Source organism: Xyrauchen texanus, chromosome 49, assembly GCF_025860055.1.
Source record: "Xyrauchen texanus isolate HMW12.3.18 chromosome 49, RBS_HiC_50CHRs, whole genome shotgun sequence".
Lineage (NCBI taxonomy): Eukaryota > Metazoa > Chordata > Actinopteri > Cypriniformes > Catostomidae > Xyrauchen > Xyrauchen texanus.
Window position 1 is genome coordinate 9,726,057 of NC_068324.1, and position 26,326 is coordinate 9,752,382.

Consider the following 26,326-nt stretch of genomic DNA (forward strand, 5'->3'; position numbering starts at 1 on the left):
TCCTTGTGTCTATTTTTTCTTATTTTTATATTCTAAAATGATAATGATAGTTTCCTTTTTTCACCTCACCCTGAACCTTTATCTCTTGTGTCACGCCGTCTGTGAAGCCAAGAACATATTATCATAACTTTTCATTTATCCATCTGTTTTTTGTCCAATAAACATAGTGCTGTGAAACATCTGCTATGCCAATGTGGTGGAGCCGCTGCCACTTTGCCTAGGTTTGTCAAAACCGTGGAGACATTGCACCTTGTAGTTCCGGGCCTGATGCCAGCCCCTAGGCTCTGGAGCACAACTGGCAACGCAGTCCAATGAACATCAAATAAAAGTGCAATTACTTCTGGAATCCCTCCAGCACTTTTCTAGAGAAATGTCAAACAGACCTAAGATTGGAGTTTTGATATGAATTTTGTGTCCTTTGATTCCTTTGTGGCATCAAGCTGTGGCAGGCAGATAAAATGGGGCAAACGTGATGGTTTTGTTGACACACATTGGGACTCCTGAAAGATGAATGAGGTCCAAACTGACCATCTGCCAACAGAGGAAGTATTGAGAAGATCAGAAATTCTAGTCATTTTCTTATGTTATGGGTTATGGCTTTGGAAGAGGACGTCACAACAAAATCAATGTCTTTGTCAGACAGAATGCTACTCTGGACCTGGTTTTGATCCGGGTTTGGTATGTTTTAATTCCTTGGTGCTATCAAGCTGTGGAAGGCAGATTCATTTTGGAGAATATGATTGTTTTGTTGACATGCATTGGAACTCTGGAAATACACAACATTCAGTGTTCAGTGAAAGGGATAGCTCACACAACAATGAAAATTCTGTCATTATAAGCCTCATGTCATTCCAAACATGAATGACTTTCTTTAGTTTTTTGAAAACAAAAGGAAATAATTTACTGTAATAAACTCCATTGTATGATTTCAATACAGTAGTAGCATACATATATAAAACCCTATGCATAGGGACATAGGGTTTTAAAGATTAATAAAGCACCCAAAAGTATCCTAAAATACTCCATGCAACTTACGCATCGTATTCTAAATCTTTTAAAGGCATACAATCATTTGTACAATGAACAGACCAAAATTATTGATCAACTCCTGTAAACAGAGCAAATATTAAAAATGGTGACATGTCAGTAACATCTTGCAGATCTCATGATCATATGTCATGATGTCATGGCGCCAGAACCAATGACGTTGCAACATGATGTTTGGTAATGAGACGTGCAAGAATCAATGAGGTTTGAAGTTTTCAATGTGGCCGCAAAATTTTATTTCAGTTCTGTTTAAGGACTCTTTTTAAATTGATTTGATTTAGGAGTGAATAACAACTTAAATTTAGGTCTGTTCATCATACAAAGTGATCCAATGGCTTCAGAAGACTTGGAATATAATTTGCAAATTGCATGACTACTGTAATGACCCTTTTGTGTACTTTGTTTATTGGTAAAGTGTGTCACAGTGTACTGCAGTTGCATTGAATTCAGCAATGGGACATTCATCAAATTATTTCCTTTTGTTATCCACAGAAGAAAGAAAGTCATTTGGAATTAAATGATGATGAGTAATTGATGACAGATCAGGGGAACTATTCCTTTAAGACTTAATTTTAGAACTGTTTAAGACCACTTAATACTGACTAGTGGAGAACATTCATTTCCAATGGGTCTTGGGAAGGCTTAAGAAGAATTGGTTTCCAAATTTTTAGAAGCACATTTCAATCTTCACCGTCAAAAAGGAATGGATTTAAAAGATGATGTCAACTTAATTTATTTACTTTGTCAAACAGGATACAACTCATTGCATGTTTCACAGCCCAGCTGAGCCATAAATCCATCATACTTGCGATTCTAAACACATTCCCGGAATTCGAACATCACTGACACATTGACATCCTCTGTTGCCTTTTATCACTTTTTTCTGATAAGGCCAGCCCTAGTTTCTCTTGTACACCACCCACAAAAAGCACGTGAGTGTACTCTCAGGAGGGCATATCACTATGGACAGCTCTGTCACATGTCAAATCCTTGACAGACAGCAACAGCAATGGGTTCCTGTGGGACAGAGCAGCAGAGCTCACCATTGGTATTCCACATTGGTCGCAACAGAGCAAAGTTGATCTAAGTCTCTGGGGTGGGTACCCCACCTGGGAATGGGGCTAGGGAGGGAAAGGTTTATAGAAGGGAGGTTTAAAAGAGAACTAAGCCGTCAATTACATCCTTGATGGATGTCTCTACATGTATCTATTCTCAAGACTGAACTATTTAACCATTCATGAGCTGTGCATTAAGCTGCCAATCATTATTCTATAAGTTCTGGAGGTTGACATTAGCTTGTACAGGGTTGTGCCAGCTGTCAGCTGAAAGATGTGTGCACTCATGTCATACTAATATATAACTGAAATTATGTTTTCAGACAGTAGCATTATGCATTATGCAAATGTAGCCTGATGCCTTTGTTAAAAAATGCATTGTCTGTTCTAACTAAAAACTATTTTGCATGCGATAATGGTGATGAATGTTCTTAAAAGTACACTTTCTCAGAACTATACAAAGACAGATGTAAAGGCACAAACGTTTTAATGTCTTAATTGCAGGGCCAGTGTTGTGCAAAGAAGAATCATTTTATTTCAAGATGAAGGCTCCCTTACCAAGAGGATGTGTGAGAAAGGTAATTTCAAAGCTGCGTTTCTCATCCATGTGCATGCGATAAAAGTTTTTCATCTACAAATCATTTTTCTTTGTCTCACATAGATTTTTCCTGGCTTGCTCAGTGCACAGCTTTTTCTTGTTTTTTTTTCCTTTTATTTGATGTTTCTGTTCTAAAGAATAACACATGAGTTGTAAATGGTTGTTGTGATTATGCATGAAATCTTTTAGAGGTTACAATTTGTGTTTGTTGGGGTGGGGGTAAAATGAAAATGTACGTTGATATGTGAGAAAAATTTAAAAGACAAACAAAGATTGTTTTCCCACCAGCTGGGTGAAAAAACAAACAAAAAAAAACACACAAAAGGAAACCGTACTATTGAAATGCAATAGCTAAATCATAATTTTCTTCACAGATCTGGAGGCGACTACTGAAAGACATATTCAGGAGTGCTGTGCATGTGGAACTGCCAAGTATAGAGTCACTTTCTACGGAAACTGGTCTGAGAAAGTTCTTCCAAAGGACTATCCAAGTAAGAAGATTTGTAGATACTGTCCATGAAATGAACAATCCTTGTTTTTACAATAATGGTTGTTAAAGATGTCACAGTACATACAATTAAATGAATAGTCCACCCAAAAAATAAAAATTAGATGATAATTTACTTCCCCTCAAGTCATTCTAAACCTGTAAGACTTTCTTACTTCTGTGAAACACAAAAGGAGATGGTTTAATGAATATCCCCGTCTGTCTTTTCAGTACAATGGCAGTTAATAGTTATATTTAAAGATTAAAAAGCACCCAAAAATGTCAAAATAGTCCATCTCTGTGCAACATATTCCCTGTCTTCTGCAGGCATAAAATATTACACCCTATACAGTAAATATACAATATATACAATATAAAAAGTATGATTTTATTAATTACAATTTTGATGTTCATTATAAACTCGTTCACAGTGCCACGCATGTACATGTGAGAATGCAATGTAATTTTAGCCCTAAACTATGCAATTTCATGCATGAACACGCAAACCACTGTGAATGAGCTTCTTTCATAGCGCTCATGAACGCCTAATGGACGTCAAGTTTTTCACTAAAAAGATTACTTAAATTATGAGCCAGAAGACTTGGAATATAATGCATAAGCAGCATGGACTTGCAACTGCTGTTGCATTGAAAAAACACAGGCTGGGGATATTTCTTAAAAATCTTTCTTTTGTGTACAGAAGAAAAAATCATACTGTTTTGGAATGACATGATGGTGAGTAAATTATGAAATGTTTTGGATGAACTATTAATTTAAAAGCTCTGGCAACCTTTAAACGGCATTCTTGTTGCCACACAGATTTTACTTTTGAAAACCATAGATTTGAACACAGTGCTTTGGAGAAAAAATATAGCAATGGGTGGGCAGCAATATCTCTTTCTCATGGCTTTAGATCCCAGGGCTGGGTTGTTAATACAGAAGTCCGCAGGAGACTGGGTTCATTACCTACGTGTGTGGCAGTAATGATACAGTTGGTTATTTACAGTCTGGCAGTCAGGACTACTAGCTGGGCTGTGATAATTTGTGAGATAAGACAAGCCGGACAGATGTTGTCACAGTGTGCATTGCCAACAATGGCAAGATAATAGGTCCATGGAAACAGACATGATCTATGCTGTAGGTACATACTGCCTATCTCTTTAAAGGGGAGATAAGAGTAGAGAGATACATGGAGATACATGCTTGACTACAAGTTCTTAGTTTCTTAGAAACAGAAGTGCAATTACCAGTCAGCTGTGTGTGATTGAGCTTCGCAATGTACATGTGTCCTCACTCCTTAAAGGACTGATCCTATTTCACTATTCATGCGACACAGAAAACATTTGACAGTTTTTTATTCTAATTTTGAATAATTATCTCTTTTCAAAAAAACCTAGTGAACTGCTTCACTGCATAATGTCTACATAGGCAGCTTCCTTCTAAGGGGCATTCACATGAACTCATTTGTGTGCTAAAAGAAGCTTGATGCAGGCCACAAATGTATGTGTCTCACAGTTGAAGTTCTTTTTAACTTGACACAGCTTCTAAAAAAAAAACGTAGCACTCCTACATGCAGTGCAAGATGCTAAAAAAACTAAAAAACAGCGAAAGGTGCGCAATTGGTCAAAGACATCCTTAGAAAGCATGTTTACATAGAAAACAACTGAAAAATAGCAAGAGCAAATGCAAAAACGCATCAGGTGTGAACGGCCACCAAAGCAACATCCTAATTTTACATAGGCAGCAACTCTATCCATCAAACAAATAGTGTTTTCATGCAATTCACAATTTATTTGGAACAGCTTCCATGTTGTGTGCTTTACGATGCCTTAAAATGCTGCCTTTGTAGGCAGCTCACTAGGTTTTGGAACAGAACAATTGTCTGTGTTCCAAAGGGCTCAGTTTCTTACTCAAGGTCAAAGGCAACAGTCGAAAATCTGTTATATGTTCACTGTTGTTTTTTCTCTCCCAAAGGACGTGCTAATCATTGGTCGGCTCTCATTGGTGCGTCTCACACTAGGAGCTACGTGTTATGGGAGTACGGAGGTTTTGCTAGTGAAGGTGTTAAACAGGTAGCTGAGTATGGGTCACCTGTCAAAATGGAGGAAGAGATTCGACAAAAGGTAGGAATTTCTGCTAAGTATGGTGAGCTAAGATATCAGGATCAAACAGATTAACTTTATCTTAAAAGATAATGTTTTGATTTTTAGACCCAGATTAGTTTTCGTTTTGGGATTAAAAGATGTTTACCCAGAGATTGAATTTCAAAGCATCTTTGTTGTCCAGGATTAGACTCGAAATTTCTCCAGAAGCTGTGGTTGTTTAATATTATGTTAAAGGTGCACTCAGGATACATTTTTTTTATTTATTTATTTTATGCTAATTGTTACACTTTTAACCAGAAATAAATATTAATAGTTGAATAGTACTTTAAAAAAACATATTTAAAATGATGTACGTTCAGTTCAGGTGAAGTTGAGACTAGTTATTTCAGTCTTAGAAAAAAAGCTGCTTTATTTTACATATCATATGACCAGCTGAATATGACTTGCTTTATTTTAATAATCCTTTGTAATTAAATGCTTTCAGTCATGTAATACATTAATCATGGCTGACTGCAAAAGTCAATTTCTACAATGGCAACTGAGAACTTTTTTTTTTTTGCTTGATGCTGCATGACGCATTTTTTTCTTTTCCAAAATTAGTATGCACTAAAGTTTTGTTAAAATCCACAAAATCAAATTCCATTAGTGTGCTTATTGCTATCAGTCGGTCAAAAGTTACTTGGCGGCCTCTTTTTGTATCTGAAGTTTTCTACACACTGACAGCATCAGAAATAACATGTCAAAGGTTGATCATTTAATGAAAGGTTCTGCCTGGTATCTTAATTAAACACATTAGTCAGTAACAGCTAATCTTCGTATTGCTGTAATTTAATGTTAATTTCTGCCTTCTGAAAGACATGTTAACAATTGCTTTCAGTCAGAGTCAGAGCAAAAACTGAAGGTCACTTGGCAACTTTGTGAGAAGGTGTATGCAATATAATTCAACGTTAATATGGCGTTGAAACTGACAGGCTGCCTCCATGAAAATTTTAAAGGTTGCCTGGGAAAGGTTCATACCCTACATGTTGCCATTTGTCTTTTAGACAATGCTCTGTAGGTGGATTTGCAGTGCGCATTTTGACACATCTCAGATTGATGATCACAGATTTTTTCTGTTTCGCCCACATGCAAATAGGGCAGACATTTCTTCTCTTTTCCAACCACGTCACCTTCCAGCCCACCATCACCTGTGCCGCCTCAGAAATAGGTTTTGTGTTTACTAGAGACATATTGTCATAATTGATTAGTCAGTGGGTTGTCTGAACAACTAGTCGACTAATCATTCTTAAAGAGATAATTCATCCAAAATGAAAATTCTATTATTATTTACTCACCCTTCATGTTGTTACAAATCTTATGACTTTCTTTCTTCCATGGAACACAGAAAGAGATTTTAGGCAGAATGCTGTTTTATGGATGAATTAATTAATTGTATCTAAAAAGATGCAATGAAAGTGAATGGTGACTGAGGATGTCATTCAAGCCGAGACACATACCAGGTTTTTACGAACTGACCCACTGCATCGGAATTGGCAAATAATAATAATAAAAAAAAGTATTTCCTTGCAATGTCATAAATAAATAGATCATCCACTTTATCTTTACCACCATATCTTGAGAGTCTTATCAGATTGCATTTTTCACATGTTGTAGGGAGATCTTTGAATTTTGAGGTCTTGGGGTGTGGTCGTCAGGTTTACCCACAATTATTTGATTTGTGCTTTAGGCACTTTCATGCTCTCAAGATTCATTTTATTTGCCATTTGAAAACGAGTACACTGGCAGTCCTGCCCAATCCATGTATCTTCTGTTCATTCCATATCCATTTTGAAAAAAAAAAAAATGGAAAATGAAAAAACAGCTTTTTATTTAGCAATTATTTGCCTTGGTAAATTATTCACTAAAACAGAAAATTAAGATAAAAGACCTTAATACTGATTTTGTCAATTCGATTTTCCAATTATCTGTAACTCATCTGTTATTTCCCGAAATGTCCACGGAAGTTTGTGTAAAGTCCAATGAAGACTGACACTTTTAACCTACTTTATAATCTCCTGTTCCAGTGAGGATCATAGATGCTGGAACAAAGTTTTTTATGGGGGCCTGGGAAAAGGTAATAATTACCAGAGCTTCTCCCTGATTTTAACCCCATGCTAATTGGTCATGCCAGTAATTTTTACAGACTGCACATTCATGCGTCAATAAAGACTATTGCATAGACTATTTTACATTCTATAAAACGCCCAGTAAAAATAACCCCTGGTTTTAATCCCCTGCAATCTGACATGCTGGTAAAAAGACACTAAATCTGCACTGTCCAACATGTGAAACCTTTAACTTTCGTTGTGTCTCAAGTTATTCAAGTGTCTGAAGTGGCTGTTGATCAAGAGAAGACACCAGAAATTGTAAAACGTGCTTCACATCGGATGAACTGCAGATAATGCTGGCTGTTGTGTTTGAACTGATGCATAATTTTCTCAAGCATTTTATGCTGTCAAGTGTTTATTTAGCCATGAATATATGCATATATATATATATATATATATATATATTTTATTGGTTAAGAAAATGAGAAAAGTAGCTACACAAACATATAACATTTTGATTTGCCCCCGGCATTTCAGAACATATTTTGCAGAGGGACCAATATAATGTGAATGGATTGTCCATATTAGGGAGTCTGACATTTTATATTACACTCTTGAATTCAAGAGTGTAATATAGAATTACAGACTTGCTAATATCACCAGTTCTTTTGTCAGATAGTTCTATCAGTTTCTTCTAATAATCCCAAATTCTGTATATTATCATGTTAAAAATGCCCTGCACAATTAATAAACTGCAATAAATGTTCTGAAAGTCATTTATGTGGTGAAAGTGTGTAAATGCAGAAGACACACCCATCTCTATGATTTCTGCAGACATCACTTAAGTCCCATGCAATTCGATGGTAAATTTATTGACATCTGCAGTAATAAAGTATGTCCAGTAAAATGATCCCATCCGAATACGGCTTTCCTTTCCTCTTAAAAGTCCCTTTACTGTATATCCCTTAAAATCAGTTTTCCACGAAATGCCATATTTACTATACTATTATTTATCATCTGAGTATCATCCTGGGCCCACCCAAATTAGACTCGGGCCCACCCAGAATATTAGAGATTATTCTTTGACTTCTAATATATATTTATAAATAAGTTTAAAATGCATACATTCTGATTTCTGAAAGTGTGAAACAACTGTTTGAATGTGCTGCTTCTCTGTTGTTAAGGAAACTTGGCCCATCCATTTTTATTGAGGCCCACCCAAAAGTAATTTCCTGGCTTACCCCACAAAATCCTCTTACCCCACAAAATATGTGTTCCCCATCTGTCGCTCACTTTGACGTTGTGTCGAAGAAGCGACACTAGGGGTCTCTCTTGAGCGCCGAATATGCCTCTGATCTATGAAAAAAAGGCCAATGGGAATTAGGCAGACAGTATTTGCATACCCCGCCCCCGAACATACGGGTATAAAAGCGGGCAAATACGTCGAGTTCATTCAGGATTATTCTGAGGAGCCGATGGTCGTGTTGCAGTCAGCTGCGAGAGACACACCTGTTCCTGTTTTCCTCTGATGCTTTGCCTGTTGGATTCGACGGTGCATTACAGCGGCTTTCTCCTTCTCTGCACGGCAGTGCAGTGTGCCCCTGGGTGCTTCGACAGCGCAAGAAACTTAAAAGAGTTCCATAAAAGTGTGATTTCTCTAAAAGAGTTATTTTCTCTAAAAGAGCAATACGCAGCTGGCGTTAAACGTCCTTTTCAGAACGCGTGTTTATAAAGATGCCCTTCCGCCCCTGCGTAGTTCCTGGATGCGGTAGAGTGCTCTCCGCTTCAGACGGCCACAGGCGTTGTCTTGTGTGTCTCACACCGAGACAGCGTTTGTGGATGGTTCATGTTCTCACTGCAAGAGCATGACCATGGCAACGTTGTGATCGCGGCTTGCTTTCAACAGAAAGCACGCCACTCCCCGCATTGCTCCTTCTTCCCACGGGATTGAGGACGGTGTGGCTGGTGATGGAGGCGATCTGGGGATGTCAGCGGGTACGCCCCCTCGGACCACCCGCCCCCTGGCACGCTCATTGACTCCCGTCCGTGCTCGAGGCAACAGCGGCTCACCTTAAGGCCAGCCTGCCTATCCTCTAGACCTTGAGGTGGATGAGCTCGCCGCTGCATCGGAGAGCGCGCAGTCTGACGCTGAGGACTCCCCTGGGCTGCCGCCTTTGGGTCGCTTCTTCGACACAACGTCTCGTTCCCTCCATCAGGGAACGGAGGTTACATCCATAACCTAGACGTTAGGTCTCTTATCTTTACTTCCCCTGCTGGTTACTTTTGCAAGTGTTGATGAGAAGAGTTATGTAAATTAAAAAATATTTTGTTTTTAGATTTGTTTTTCTTCTTTTCAATTTTTCTTTTGAGAAGAGAGACTGAGAAACAAAAATAGAAAAAGGCTAGAATTCTACTTTTAAAAAAAATGTATCAATGTTTTTACTTTGCAGAAAAAAGAAAACACACCTGTTTTATGGTTATCCGTTTTTTTATTTAAAAAGAAATGGAATGAATGGAAGATACACAGATTCTGCCCACACAGCTCTCCCAATAAAATCTGAGATGACACAAACAGTCTAAACAAGTTTAACAATGAAAAATCATTATTAAAAATACAGACTCATGTAGTGCAAAAAGATTAAGACACAATAAAAACATTTCAGTACAGAAAGCCATCGCCATTTGAGGGTGTCAAGTGTATATCATATTCCAAAATTGATTTTGTTTTGTTCTTTTTTTATTTTATTTTACAGCTCTTTTGTCTCCTGTGCATTCAGGACTTTTTCACATGCTTGAAATCAGTTCTGATACTGTTGGTTGCTTTTACCTGACATGATCATTCATCTTATAACGCACACAAGTTGAGACAGTCACAATGTCGGGGTAAAACAGCTTTATTCCAAAAGCAGGCAACAGTACAAAGGGGCAAATCCAGAGAAGAGTAGTCAAGGGGAGCATGTGGTCGAAGCCGGGAGATCAGAATATAACAAAGGGGCAAATCCAAAGGAGCGTAATAAAGGGAAGCGTAAGGTCGAAGCCGGGGAATCAGAATATCATAAAACAAAACAAGCGAGAGGAAAAGACAGGGGAAGCTAGGGGAACACTAGAGCTGGCAAAGCGAAGGGGTAAACTAAACAATAACCAACAAGAGTGAAGCGAAAGGGCAGCGTATATATAGGGGAAAACGAACAGTGCAGGTGAGACTAATAATCTAGTGATTAGAACGAGTGCGGGTGAAACTAATACTCTGATGATTGTGAGCGAGCCGAGAGCCAGAGGGGGCGGGTGCAGGTGAAACTAATAACAGAGAACATGAACGCTAACAAGGGGACTGTGGAGTTAAATAAGGGACGAAAGTAAAACTTACGGAAGACCAAAAGGGGCAAAATGGGCAAAGAAGAGGTAAGGGCAAAACGAGACAAGGTAAATGTTACACATCTTTGGAGGTGGTGTGAACACTATTCCTTTGAAGGTGGATCTGTCTAGGGACACTTTGGACTGATATACTTTATGGCTTTGTTTTATTCTCAGACTAGTATTAACATTTCAGATTTGTTCAACATATTGTTATTAGGATGAATACAACTGTTATTGATCTTTTGAGACTAAAGTGAAAAATTCCCTAACATTTAACTTTTTTTGTGTGTGGAACACAAAAGAAGATGTTAGGCAGTTGTTAAGTCTCAGTTACCTTTCACTTTCATTGCATCGTTTGTCCATAAAATGAAAGTGAATGGTGACTGAGGCTGTCATTCTGCCTAACATCTCATTTTATCTTCCATATAAGAACACAAAGCCAAATGGGTTTGGAAAATAATTTTCACTTTCTATTTCTTTAAATGCACAGCACCAAAAGAAAAAAACCCTTAATAATTATTAGTGTTTGGGAGAGTGTGGGAAAAGGTGATATAAACTAAAAAAAAATTTGCTCAAAAACTCTTTACTAAAATGATATGTGAATCACAGGGGGGAAGAACAATAAAAAAGATTGTGATATGACCCCTTTAAATGTGTTCCAGAATTTCTCATATAACTGTACTCAACTAATATAATATCCAAATAATATTTCAGATTTTCTCAGCTTCTTTTATTAAGCTGAATAATTGTTCTAACTTTTTTCCATTAAAGTTGTTACACAAGTGTATTAATGTAAAATTACTCATCAAAGGCATTTAGCCGGTTCCAAAAACCATCCCAGTAATTTTATGTCATATTTGGCAGGACTCATTTCACCATAAGACAAATTGCTTTTGGGAATGCAGTCACAGAACATTCACACCAGAAAACGTCAGTGCAAATACATTTTTAAGGAAAGTGACATGACTCACGTTGCAGTGGTCGAATCTCTTCTGAATGCCAAATTGTGACACTATAAAGAACACAATAAAACCTATTCAACACTACAGGTTTTACGGTTCAAATTTGTCATGGTTTGGTTTGTATCACAGTCTTAGGGTCATGATTTCGGTATGGTTTGGTATTTGTTATGTTCAGAAAAAAAATATTACTGCCAAATCCAAAGTAAAAATATTCTATTTGGTAACAAACACTTCGATAGATTTGCCCTCACTACAAATCACCATGGTTTTACTACAGTAACCATAGTTTAACAATGGTATTTGTAGAAAAACATAGGAACCACAAAATTAAAATGGTTACGTCATGGTTACTATACTATAGTAAAATCAAGGTTACTTTATGGAAACTACAGTATTACTATTGTAAAAAAAAAAAATGGGTAATTGTATCAAAATTATGATTTTTGCCAAGAAATCAATGGTGACAGCAGTCAATGTTACTTCAGTCATGGCAACTACAATATTACTATAGTAAAACCATGGTTACTATATGGCTACTACAATATTACTATAGTAAAACCATGGTTACTATATGGCTACTACAATATTACTATAGTAAAACCATGGTTACTATATGGCTACTACAGTTACCATATGGCTACTACAGAATTACTGGATATAACCATGGTTAATATTCGTTAGTGTCCTTAACAATAAATTAAAAATAATTATCTAGTTACTCAACATTTAACTTAATACCTGCATTTATGCTACATGAATCAGCATAAAGTGTATTTCATACTCAACCCAACATATATTCAACATTCGGAAGCTGTAAAAACCTTGCTGTTAAAATGGATGCTAGAAGGGATGTCGTAACACAACACAAGTATTTTAATCATAAGTGGAAATCCCACATCTTCATCAACGGAGAAGTAGGGCAACATAACTTTGGCAATGAACACTCCAATCGCTTTAGTTATTGATATATGTCCTATCTAGTATTGAGTTCCTTAAAGACGGAAAGGAGTGTGTCAGTGTGCAGTTTCGGGCTCACCTGCAGCTCAGTGTGCGCCATGCGCTCTCTATCCTCAGATGATACTGGCATAAATAAATAATAAAACATTGATGTATTACCCATATACGGCACTCGCATCGAGCAATGTCTGCAAACAGTGCCTGTTTTGTAAAGGTTTTATGACCATTGCTGTTGTGATTGACTGCAAAAAGTAAAGTTCCAGACAGGAGACTTGAATGACACAGGGGCTTCTCTATCTTGCGGCTTGTTTTCTCAGCTTGCCATTTTCAACTTAACACTAAAGTGTGCAGAACTGTGATGTCATCAACTGTTTTAACATACTTAGAGTCAAGGGTGTAGATTTGGTTTAACAATGGGGCAGCATGAAGCATTTGCATGTTTCCACTGATCATGGTTTAAATATTGGGGGGTTTTGCTTGCTTGTTTTGACCCCTGGAATCTACACCCCTGCTTACAGTTAATAGTACAGCTTCTCTCTGTAGAAAGTTGACCACGTTAAACTGGCAGAGCATGTCTACAGAGAGTTACAGGTGCATTAGCGGAGGTTACAACTGCGCATCTCTATTTGCCGCTTTATTTTCTTCACCAAACTTTATGATCCAGATGCGTCATTAAACTTGAGATGAACTGCGGTGCAAATGCGAACCGTGGTGGTGAACTGTGCGTTTTTTTACAGAGAACCATTACACCCCTATTCAACACCATAGCAGAGGCCAGAGCAGTCTTTTTTAAGTATGGACTAGCATACTGTAGGCTACTTCCATCCTAGATGGAATTCATTGGAGTCACAGGCTCTGACCTGGAAATGTGTGGGGAAATAAACTTATAACGAGCTAACACTAACACAAAACAGCATTGCATTTTGTCAGAAATATTGCACTAGTGATGAATTATACAATTATCTTGTTTACGACTGCATGCTCAGTGGTTCTATCATTACTGCTTCAAGTCAGGTAACACAAAGTCAAATTATCTTTTTTATAAGTTGTAATTTTCTTACCTTTATCTGGTACAAGGATAGAGATGTAAACTTTTTCTAGTCTTTTTAGTGCCAGCAAATTGAATTCAAATCATTGCAATATTCTCTTTCTCAGAGTCCCCAGATAAATTTTAACCTTGAATGTATGGTCTGCATGTCCACAGACACCTTTGTACCTAGACTGGTAGAGTGAATGTGGAAAAGCATTATAAAATGTTTCAGTTAGTTAATGAGGTATATTTCATGATTGTCATAAAAATGACCTTGATCGCTTTGTGTTTTTTCAGGAAGGTCTTTCAGTTTTATCCGAAGGAAATCTATGGAATATAGTTATTCAACCTTCTTAGTGGTTTTAGACTTCTTCCGTTTAGAAACAAAAGGGGATGTTGGCAGAATGTTAGTCTCAGTCACCATTTACTTTCATTGTACTGAAAAAAAGTGCAATGAAACTGAATGGTGACTGAGACTTAGAAAGTAATACGGGTTTGGAACAACATGATCGTGAGGAAATGAGGACAAATTTTCTATAATCCAAATATAGAGTATTATTACTTGTTCCATTTGCAGAGCCAGGTTATTAATCATATATGCCAGTCAGAGACAATTCCTTATTGTTGTCCCAACTTAGCTGTTTTGTCATTATGAATCTTATTATCATCTCATCTCAGTAATAATTTATTTATCCCACAATCTATAAAAAGCTTTGGAATGAATATTTCCCCATAGAGGACAGGATGGTGAATGTTTTTGTAACACATTGGTATACTTAACTGCAAAATGTCCATCTCTACTAACAGAGCTCTGTGCTAACATGCTAAATGCGCCACAATTTTTATTGTGCTCTGTATGTGGGTGGTTGTTTGCGCCTCTTAGCAAAAGCGGTTAATTAAAGAGTCCGTATGCCCCAATTAAACTGATATATGTTTGATATTGAGTTATTGTTGACCTACTGATCATGAAGTCTGTGCTTCTTTCCTTGTGTCAATTGTCTGCCAAAGCTACAAATCCTCAGTTGTATGTACCCTGTAAAGGAATAGTTCACCCAATAGGAAAGTTCTGTCATCATTTAGATCCTCATGTTGTTCACATATGACTTTCTTTTGTATGTGGAACACAGAATATTAACCTCATTCACATTTATTCCATCTTCTTTCAATACAATTAAAGTGAAAGGAGACTGAGGCTGTCAATTCAAGCCTTGAACACCTGAGCCACCATGAATCAGTTTCTCACATAGTGCTAATGAAGGCGCAATGATAATATTTTCACTTCAAAATGTCTTGGTTTCTCAACAAAACCAATTGTATGCCTTCATGATTTGGAATATGATGCAGGAGTCGCATGGACTTTTATGATACTTTTCAGCCCTTTTTTAAGCTTATAAGTGAGGCACTTATAACCACCATTGTATTGAAATGGCTTATAGTTGCCAATGCAAATTAAAAAGGGCAAGGAAAAGGTATTTTAACATTGAAAAAGACACATCAGCTTTAATTCATTCATTCATTTGATGCTAATTCTTAATAAAGGTGCTTGATTTTTCTCCTATTCTCTTACATTATTTGAAAGAATTAATGACAGTAATTTTGGATTTTAAAGTATGCACATTGTGTTAAGCTGAGATAAGTTTCGGCGCAGCAACACTCAGAGATCTTCATTAGCATTTCAGGTCATACAGCCCATTTCTACAATTATAGTTCTCAAACTAGCAATTAAGGATTCAGTCAGTCCTCATACTCAATTTTGCCTTTAAAATGTCCTTAATTTAACTTCTCATTTCTAAGCAATATATAAAGATAGTTCACCAAAAAGTGAAAATTCTGTCATCATTTACTGACTTTTATTTTGTTCCAAGCCTGTATGACTTTCTTCCTTGGAACACAACAAAGATTGCATGAAAAAGATAAAAGTTAATGTTCACGGAGGGTAACATTTTGCATCTTTCTGTGTTCCATGGAAGAAAGGAAGTCGTATTGGTTTGAAACAATATGAATGTAAGTATATTTTGGGCAGTTAACTATCCCTTTATGGACACATCTCTCTTGTTGATGTGGCCTGCCCAGTTTAGCAGAAGAAAATTTAGCATAAAAACCCTGAGGTGTTGGATTTGCCTCTTTGTGCCTGTCTGGGTCTCAAGCTGTGAACACAGTGATGACCACAGAAATATTTTCGAATGCCTAATACCCGTAGCCTGAGCTTGTGGGGCTTTGGATGGAACATCCAAAATGTCCAAAACTTCTGCTTTCTGGGTCCATTGTCCATTCTAGAACAACCTGGGCCAGCCAAAGGCTGCACTGTTTAAAAACACAGTACTTTAGCTGGGAACAATTGTCTCATTTGAGCCGGTTGGCAGGTTTCAGGTTGCCTGTCAGCTTTGCTTTGGATGCTGCTCGGTGATATCCGTGTATGTAAAACAAAGTTAATGCTTCTTCTGGCTGTGTTTCCAACAGGCATTACTGCTGTACAAAAACAAGCATTTGTGAATTGTTTCAAGGCTTGTTATGAGCAGATAGCCCACTACGTACAACCTGGTCTCATAGTGCAAATGTGACTCTATATACAGAGTCACATTTGTTTTGTAAAACATGTTTATGTGTCTCCGGGGTACAATTCTCTGCAGTTTCCAGGTTAAATTAACACTAGAGGCGATACAACAACTATGTGTTTTATTCACTTTCACTCAAATCATGAATTTAATGTCTAATTATTACATTACAAATACTTGTTTTTCTCAGAACCTGCTATTTTATGATATCGCACTTTTACTCTAACGCATCTTTTGAAAATGTAAACATTTTAATGCTTGTATTACAGACACACCTACATATATACACTAATTCCAACATGTATAGTTTTTGTTGTAGCTCACCTGTTAGAGCGTTGGAGTACTGCGGTTCAAGTCCAGTCATGAACTCAAGCTGTTTAAAACATTATTGGTTAGGTTCAGGCATTGTTAAGGAAATGATGTCTTTTTTTAATGTCTCAAATATATTTTAAAACACTATTGGTTAGGTTCAGGCAAAAGTTTTAGGTCAGTAAGGTATGTTTACATTTTTTTAAATCTAAAATTCACCTTAAAACCACACATGAATACAACAGCGTTTTACTTGCTTTTGGCGCCACCAGCTGGACATTTCACTGGAAAGCTGCTGCCAAACGTGTTATATAGCATGTATATTTTGAATTGCAAAAATGTTGTCATGTTCACATATATTTCATTAGACCAGGCTGTCTACGTAAGCACTGTCAATGCAATTTTAAGGAAACAGTTGAATACTCAAATATGAAAATTCTGTCATTATGTCCTCATTACTTTCTTTCTTATGTGGAACATAAAATATGAATCCTGAATGAGGGCTGGGGCTGTCAAGCTCAAAATGACAAGAAATATAATAAATCACTATTACAATGTCATAAAAGTAGTCTTTGAGGCTTAAGCTCTATATTTAAAGTCTTCTGACGTGCACAAATCGTATGGAACACTTTAACGATACTCTCAATGCTGGATTAGAGGGGTGGGGTCCCCTGGGTTAGATACATTTTTGTGCCCTAAACCATACTGTGCTACCATTTCAGCAAGAAAAATTAAAGGTATTTCTGTGAGAACCATATGCAGTGAGTATTTCCAACTCCTGCTAAAAACACAGACAGTACAAAAAGCAGTGTTATGAGTGGAGTGGATTTCCCCTCTCCATTCAAAGCACTCTCTAATCGCACAGATTAAACTCCACTCTGGGTTTTTCATATCCCGCACCTCAGTATATTATTAAATATATATATATATATATATATATATATATATATATATATATATATATATATATATATATATATATATATATGTGTGTGTGTGTGTGTGTAAAATAAATGTGTAACTAACGAGAGCCTTGGACCACTTGTAAGTCCATTATGTACAACTTTCTTTCTCGCATCTTTCAAAGATTATAAGCGATAAAGTGACAATTAATTAATTGTATTTTGATTCTTGAAAAGCCATTATAATGATCTACAATAGGTCAGTGCATTGTATACCTTTTCCAAGGATAACATTGTATTGAAAAGAACAGTTTGGCAATATTTTCATGTTGAATAAACAAACACCTGGACATTTTGGTGGACATTTCAGCATTGTTCAGCACCTTTGGACTGGACAGCTCCCGTTTAGAAGAACAAGTAACAAGCGATCTATGTGCCCATTAGGGAAACAGGTGATATGCCATCCTAAAATAACTTTTGCCAGTATTACCTTAAAGCATTAGTTGCGACATTATCACGAAACCCCATGACGGAAATGTTAAAACTCAGTCAGAGGGATAGATAATGAATATTTCTCATTCAGATAATACTTGTTTGTGTGTGTGCGTGCGTATGGATCATTCACCCCCACCTATTTCATTTAAAATAAATGTTAATAAAAACAATTAAATTATTTATACCAGGTGATATAGTTGGACACAAATATAGAAATAGGCATATACAGTATCTGGTACAGACTCTTCCCTTCATAAGAGCTTGCGGGAAATTAATTCAGGCAACAGCAAGAGTAACTGAAAACTCTTTTGTTCTAGTTTCATGAACAACTCTGAAACCTGTGAACAAATGTTCTGCAAAAAATTGCAAAATTTTCATTTGTTTTCTGTTTTCATCCCCAGAACTGTGTCTAATCCCTTATACAAAACTATTAAAACCTTAATAGTTGGCATTTAGGTCATTATAGTTCAACTTAATATACTGTGGGTAACATTTGCAAGGAGAGAGATTTGCAATGTTAATTTTTTTTCCTTTTGTGAACTTAATGCTTTGTCACATTTTTGGCCATGTGTCTTTTTTAAATTCCAATGAAACTTTGCCCTTGGTAATTATCTCCCCACACTCCTTATTTCTCCTTAAATCCTTATTTTGACCGGTCTCTTTCTTATAATATTTTACAATCCATTTTTCTTTCTGACCGTTCAACTGGTTGACAGACGTGATGCTTGTGATGGAGTGATATTGGAGCGGTCTTCGAGTGAGAGAAAATAGTTTTTTGTCATAAAATGTATTTGTCTCCATCCAGGCACATCCATTCCATTCCAAACTTCTCACATACACTGTGTGGGACCCCCTACAACCCAGGCCCTGGGCGGCAACCCTTGTTAACCTGTGCATAAGTCTGGCCTTGGATACCCTTATGTTGTTGTTGTTTCCTTATTTTGATGCTTGATAGCTCAAGTACTCATTCCCTTTCATTTTCTCAATGAACACATAAATCACTGCTCATGGTAACAAGTTCTCACAGTAAAACATCTGTGAGGCCAAACAACTGTTTCCCTGGATTTTTATAATGGCAGTGTGAGCTCACTGTTGGCTGTAAAGAATGTGTATTATCTGTGATTTGTGATTTCTCCCAAATGTTCTTCAGAAACACACCTCCAGACGTTGTGTTTGATGTCATATCATTATTTTCAAAAAGTAGGTCATTAATAAACACCCCATGTTTTTTTAACGCCTACTATGTTCAGAGGGTGTAGGAGGCATGTCTCAAAAAAACATTGGCTTTGCAAGCACAACATGCTTACTGAGCTATGCTCCACTGACGAGTGAACATCTCTTCTCTTGTCATTTCAACGTCAATGTGTGTGTGGCAACCTGCATAAGCACTGTGATCCAGAGGTGCCCAGGTCATGTGTTCCATTAATCCCCTGGGATTGCTATGGAATGTGAAACATTTGGGGAGGATTCTGCTGTGATAGCAGGATCTCAAAGCCCAAGATCTCCATTCAAAGCTCTGTGCCAGAGCATAGGGTTAGCAGCCATGTCTTTCAAGCACCCCAAGGTGTTTTGAGAGCTCTTCATGCTGTAGTAAATACACCTCCACTTAAATCACCATGCTCTTAAAGGCACCTTCACACTCTTAAAGGCACCTCCGCTTAAAAGGGCACCTTTACATTTGTGAAGGGCACCTTTAGATTTGTGAACTTATTCACAACAGCAATCAAGGTTTACAGTGCGCTAAATGTGCTGAAATAGCACTACACCTGTTGTGCTGTACTTCACTAAATTCCTTGAATCAGGTGCTAAAACATCACAGACAGTGCATGCAAATAAACCACGCTATCAGTGGGCAGAATCCATCCTTCATGAATTCCCCCCTTTAGTCTTGACAGGTGATTCTTTTTCTTAAATTGTTTCCAAAAATTAGACCACCAAAGCATTTTGGAGTAATAGAGAAGAAAGGTTTGTGTACTGTATATGTAATTAATTATGACACTCTCTGGATGTAGAGGTTAATGGAGCAATGCCAGTGTAAATTAGGTGTATTACATGGATATAGAGCGGTGGTTTATTTTTGACAGTGATGTCATACCTTGCTGAGGCTCAGGAGCAGCTTATTACTTATGCCGCTCTTGGTGGCTTCATGTAGAGATTACATTTTGCTTTACTAATTTCCTGTGTTTGGAGGAAATTAAAGAATGAACAAGAGAGAAAGAAAGCTGGATGTGCGAAATACAGAGAGAGACTGATTTCAGTTTGTTATTACCAGGTGATAATTTAGTCCAAAACATTTGACTATAATAAGAAGCGATTGAGATGGCTGAACTAATGGAAAGGGTACAAAATAGTATATGAGGTTTATGAGTTTTGTTTCTCTGAATACATATTATTAATTTGTTCTAGTGTACTGGAAGATTCTCATTGTATAAAGACTGATGACTACTTAATTAATGTGGTTGATTAGTACATCTGCAATTTTTTTTTCTTCATTATTGCAGTTTTGATATTTTAGTGTCAGTGCTTTAATTAATGTGCTTACACTGTGCTGTGCTTTAGCTGATAGACAGCTTGCCTGGTAAAACCCTCTCAGAAAAAGTTGCATCCTTCAGAGTGTTTTCATGGTTCGAACCCAATTTTGACCCCTAGTTCGAACCCGAATGATGGCTTGATTTTGTGAAGACAGCTCATTCAGAGCACCTATGGTAAATGCATTATAGTATGATAAATATGACACGGAGCTGCAAAGATGCAAATTTTAGGTCATTAATTGTACTTCACATCTGCCATTTAGGACAGATTGCATTTAGAGGTCTGCAACCTGACACAGGGCTGATGGGACCCAAGAACCCGATGGGTTTTAGGCCAGGTTCGAGTCAGTTTTTCAAGTAGAACTTCGTATTTGGGTCGGGTTTGGGTTTTTAATTCATGAAAAAATAAACAGGCCTACCGAACATGTTTCGCGCACACGCTTTCACTCACAGACACGTGCGAACGTTACGAATGTTGCCTGTATGCTTTCATAAAAAATTGCCTATTGCAACAGTACTTTCTATAAGAAGAAATTATAAAGATAGTGAGCGATTTCAGGTTTGAGTGTGTGAGCGCCCCTCAGGTGTCGAGGCGAGATGAAGCAGAGCCGCCCACCATAGCGTCCTTCACTTGCATCCCAACCCCTATGCCTCTATTTCAATGCCTCTATTTCTATTGCTTCAAACTATTCAGCCCCCAAGTCTCCAATGTCTTTCAAGCAAGAAAACCAAACTCTTAGTACTAACATTTGACATGTGTTCTAATTTTTTCATCTCTGAGGCAGCAGACTTTAAAGGGAATCGGAAGTGTTGCTAACATACAAGCCTTTGAAGCTTCATCCCTCTTATTGACAACTTAAAAAATAAAAAATAAATTAATTTCAATATGGCTCCAAATCTGTGCCAATCTATAGCACCCCCCAAAAAAAGCCCAGTGTTTGTGAAGCCACTTTGAAACTGTATTTTGACCAGCTACAAGCTATTCATAATTTAAAATAGTTAAGCTACAGTCAGCTTACTCATTTGAAAAAGTAGCTAGCTAATTTGAAGCTACTTAATGAGGCAATGTTTTTACAATTTTACTATCAAACCAATAATAATAAATTATTAAACACAAATAACATTTATTAATTATTACATATATTAATTAAAAACATTAAATATGTTGAATTGAATACATTAAATCTATTTAATGCATAACAACTTTAATACGTTTAATAAAGGCCATAAAATAACATACAAAAACAGAAATAAAAACAGAAAAGTTCAGATGCCACTAAAAATATATGATTTTTTTACTACACTTAGAACTTTTCAGTCCTCCTGCCCGGGTGTAGCATACTTCTCTAAAGATGACATTTTTATGACAAACTCTCCTTGGGCTGACGTTTTGTGCATCACATAATATTTAGTATGGATAATATGTAAATAGAGACTTATTTCCTCCCTCTCCTGTGTACATATTTATTTTATTATCTGACTTTTTTGCCATTGACATGCAAGTGCCAGCTTTACACACATATACAGAGGTTTCGCTACAAATATCTGACAGACTGAGTTGTAAAAATTCCATCACGGTCATATTAATTGAAATATCCATGATATATAGGGTATTTTATGTTGTCTCGATATAGTCAACATTTTCAGTTAAAAATGGCTTTCCGTTGTAAGCGTGAGTCTGGTGCTCTATTTAATAATTTGCAGAGTTGGGGAACATATTTTAAAAGTGTACTTACGTTATTCATGTTTCTTACTTAAAGCAGCAGGGCACATCTGGCAAACTCTTTTCCACACACACATACAGCGCACGGAGAGTTTGACGGGCGGGAGAGAGAGAACGTGTAAAAAATATTGTATTTTGAAAGAGTGCACGCTCTGCCGCTCTAAGCCAGAATAATCACATCAGGATACGTATACATGTGAAAACTGATGTGCATATCAAAAACACAGAATGTATGATAGTCCTAATTGTAGAGAGCACATCATTATGAAGACAAAGCCAAATCCTGGTCATATAAACAGATTATTTTTTCAGGTCCTCAAAAAGAGGACACATCCAGGAAAAAGTGTAGCCTAAATATGGTCCCCCTATAGATAGAAATAGAATACATATTAGAAATAATACATTCCATAATTTGCCATGCCACATTTATTTTACCAGTACTTTTATATATTTAACATAAACATCATAGTGATAGGAATTATTTATCTCGCTGCTCCCAATAATGCACAGGTAATGAGAAACTAAATACAAATATTCTGGACAGAAAATAAATCCCTCAATAGGCAATAACAAAAAAAAAAAGGTAAATATTATGTTGTGTTGTCTATTATTAACAAAGTGTCTGAAACATTCTTGGTGTTCTTTTATCATTTTCAGATTTACCTGCCTCTGTACGTCTTGTAAAATTAAACAAATTGTGGTTGATCGCTCTACATAACCATCAGGCATCTTCTCATCCAAGTGAGCTGTACGCTGACAGTAGATGGCAGTAATGCATTATTTTAGTTTGTGATCTGTCGTTACAAAAGAAGAAGAAGAAAGACGCTGCCTGATTCTGAGCAGCAGCCAGAATATGCTTCAAGTTCGTCAGACGTTTTGCCAGTATAAGTTTTGCTTCTTCGCTATAAAGACGGCTATTAGTTATAATCTGACCAACATAATGTAGCATTTGGTCACGCTACACCACTACTTGCTGGAAAAAGTAGTTCGCTACTGTCAAGCTACTGAAAAATGCAGTTAGTACCGTCGCTACATGTAGTTAGCTACTTCCCAACACTGCTTAAGCCACCCTTAGACAAACCACACCACACATGTCATTGTATTAGATAACAAAATATAAAAGTGGCATGGACAAATGAATGATGTTAAGACTTTTCGCAGAACTGAGCCATTTTTGCAATAACTTTTAACCAACTGTTGTCAAGGCCAGTTTCCATTAAGTTCACACAGGTGTCCTCTCAGGGTAACCACAGGTTCTACTAATGTTTGTCAACCAGAAGGTGTCCAATTAAATTTCGTCTTCATTTTGAGCAGGACATTTATTGTTTAAAACTTTAACACCCCAAAATTATAATTTTTGTAAAAGTTTTTTAAGTGTGGCTTAAGTGTGCAGTTATTTTCACTAAATATGAAGAGTCACACCAAACTAGAGCTGACCGTGTTATATCGCTTTTGTTTATGCAGTAATTAGCATGCTGTGAGCCATAGATGTATATAAAAGACTGGCTGGATATATTTCAGGATTCAGTAGTAACACATGGTGTTTTGCAAAGAGCTAGCCTCTCAATTCAAGCATCCAAAGAATTTAAAAGAATGGCTAGTGTTCCCATATTAACATTCAGACGGTACGTCCAAGTCCCTCGACTCTCTCTAAGAAGGTACAGTCTTCATAACCCAGCATTTAGACAAAACACAATAAAGCCACATTATGTGATGCACTTTCTTTAATTCATGAGGGATCCTTCATGAATCCATTTTCAATAATGGCCCTTTTCCATTGCCATGTTTTCCCTATGTAAATGAGACCTCTGCCGCAAAGGGCCCACTGACAGTAATCCTCCGTAATTTGGTTTGTGGTGCTCTATGCTAGTGCACTGGGGGTGCCTGAAAGAAAACATATCATTCAGAGAGGGAGGTCAGATGGTGCACAAAACATACTGACAATGCCAAAGCTCACACACACTGCCTGACTGACAGCTCAGAAGTATTGCATACTCAAAAGGCCATTGAAGACAGCAAATGATTAAAAAATAAATCTGTTACTATTCGAACATGCAAGCTCTGATGACCATTTGAATGATCTGACTTTTTTAATGATGGCAGGTCTCCACACCTATTAGAGACTTTGAAAAAGCTTGAATCTGCCATGTCATGTTACTTCTAGTAGAATTTCAACATGAAGCAACAAATTTAAATCAAATCTGGAGTTGGCTTTTAGTCCATTTATGTTAACTTTGAAGTCATTTATATGCTAGTGTACTCCTAAAAGTTGACAAAATTAACATTTAGCAGATATATGCGCTTTTAAAAGTTTCAATCTTTTTTTCCAGGTAAAGAGATCAACATTTTGATGACTTATGTTGCACTACAGAGATTTTTGTCCTATCAAATGCTCTCTAGAATGAGAATGTCCCTCCCCTTAATACCACCTGCAACCAATTTTCATGTAGCAATCATGGTTCATGTGCATGATGTAACTAATGACAATTGGCTGTTTACAAAAAAGACAGCCCTTTCATATGTCCCACCCATACTTCCTGTTTCAACAGGAAATATGCCATCACAAAAAAGAAAACTGCACTTGTTAAGCCATTTCATAAGGTCTTTCAAGTCTATGTGAAATAAATTTGCCCCTAGAATTTGATTTTACTTTATTAATACATCTTCCTAACCTTATTGTGCATGATTCATCAGTGCATGATATTCTGAAGAAAAACATTGCTCTGCCTCTGAAAGAACTTTGCTTTCCAGATTGCATCACCAAGCCCTCTTATTTTTCAACTCCTCCCCTTCATCCATCTGCCATATAGAGAGCAGTTTTCATTATCCAATCAAATCCCATAGGACAAAATCATGTCCCACCCTACATTTTTTCTAAGTGAAAAATATATATATTGAAAATCTTGTTTCGAAAAGACATCATATAATGGAAGTAGAATTGGTTGTGAGTGCCATCTCATGACTTTAAATACACTGTTTATGGGTGAACATACTGAATTAATCAAAACAGTTAAATTAATGACAATTCAAAAGTTATTTTTTCAACTGATGCAGTTACTTTGAGAGATGGTTTTATCTTAAGTGGTACTGGAAGATTACAAAAAAATTGCTGTGGCAGTACAGTGATAGTACCAGATGACAGTACCGTGGTACTTTAACTATGGCAATAATCACACTTCAAGGTAATTAAAATATTACCATGATACTACCATGTTACATGTTGTGATGGGGTGAGCAAGACACAGACACAGACGCTGACTACCACACCTGGAGTCGCAAGTTCGAATCCAGGGTGTGCTGAGTGACTCCAGTCAGGCTTCCTAAGAAAACAATTGGCCCGGTTGCTAGGGTGGGTAGAGTCACGTTGTCGCTATAATGTGGTTCTCACTCTCGGTGGGGCACGTGGTGTGTTGTGTGTGGATGCCACGGAGAATAGCGTCCACACGTGCTAGGTCGCCGCAGTAATGCGCTCTGCAAGCCACTTGATAAGATGCGCGTGTAACCGGCCCTGGTCGCCCCGCTCCGAACGGGACCCGAACTGGTGTGGGGAATATAGGGTAATCTGGCATCCTCACGGTGAAAGGGTTCATCGTGTAGGATGGGAGTGTCCAAAGGAGGATCCATGAAGTGGGTAGGGTCCGGTGGCTGCATGCACTCCCCTCAGGAGTGTAATAACCATGATACATATCCAAAAACCCATGATACTACCTGGTACATGTGATATATACCATGATACTAATCCCATGGTACTCCAAGGTACTTAAAAATGATCATGATATAGAATCCATCCCATGTTTTAAGAGAGGAGGTAATACATTAAAATGTCTACATCAATGAGAAACTCATTGAATACATATGATTGCCACAACTACAGTATATAATGTGTCTATTTGTGCAATGGAATTGTGAACTGATGAAGACTTTTTAGCCGAAACGCATTGGTCAACAGTTCTCAGCCCAGTTGAATAAAGACATTTAATCTTCACCATGTGAGTGGCTTGGTTTTTCTCTTTTTTCATTAATAACAATTGATAATAATTGATATTTCCATGGTACATGTGCACAAAAAACAACAAAGTGGTATTACCATGGTACTTTGATATAGCTATACTTTTGCACATTATAC

The 26,326-nt window shown here is 37.1% G+C and overlaps 1 protein-coding gene across 1 annotated transcript in view; it reads left to right on the top strand.

Moving 5' to 3' along the window:
- LOC127640415 (spondin-1-like) overlaps window positions 1-26,326 on the top strand; it is an 86,254-nt gene that overhangs the window by 11,407 nt on the left and 48,521 nt on the right. Inside the window, exons 4-6 of the mRNA XM_052122965.1 lie at window positions 2,607-2,680; window positions 3,075-3,191; window positions 5,162-5,310. Coding sequence (XP_051978925.1) covers window positions 2,607-2,680; window positions 3,075-3,191; window positions 5,162-5,310 — 340 coding nt within the window. The remainder of the gene's footprint in view (window positions 1-2,606; window positions 2,681-3,074; window positions 3,192-5,161; window positions 5,311-26,326) is intronic.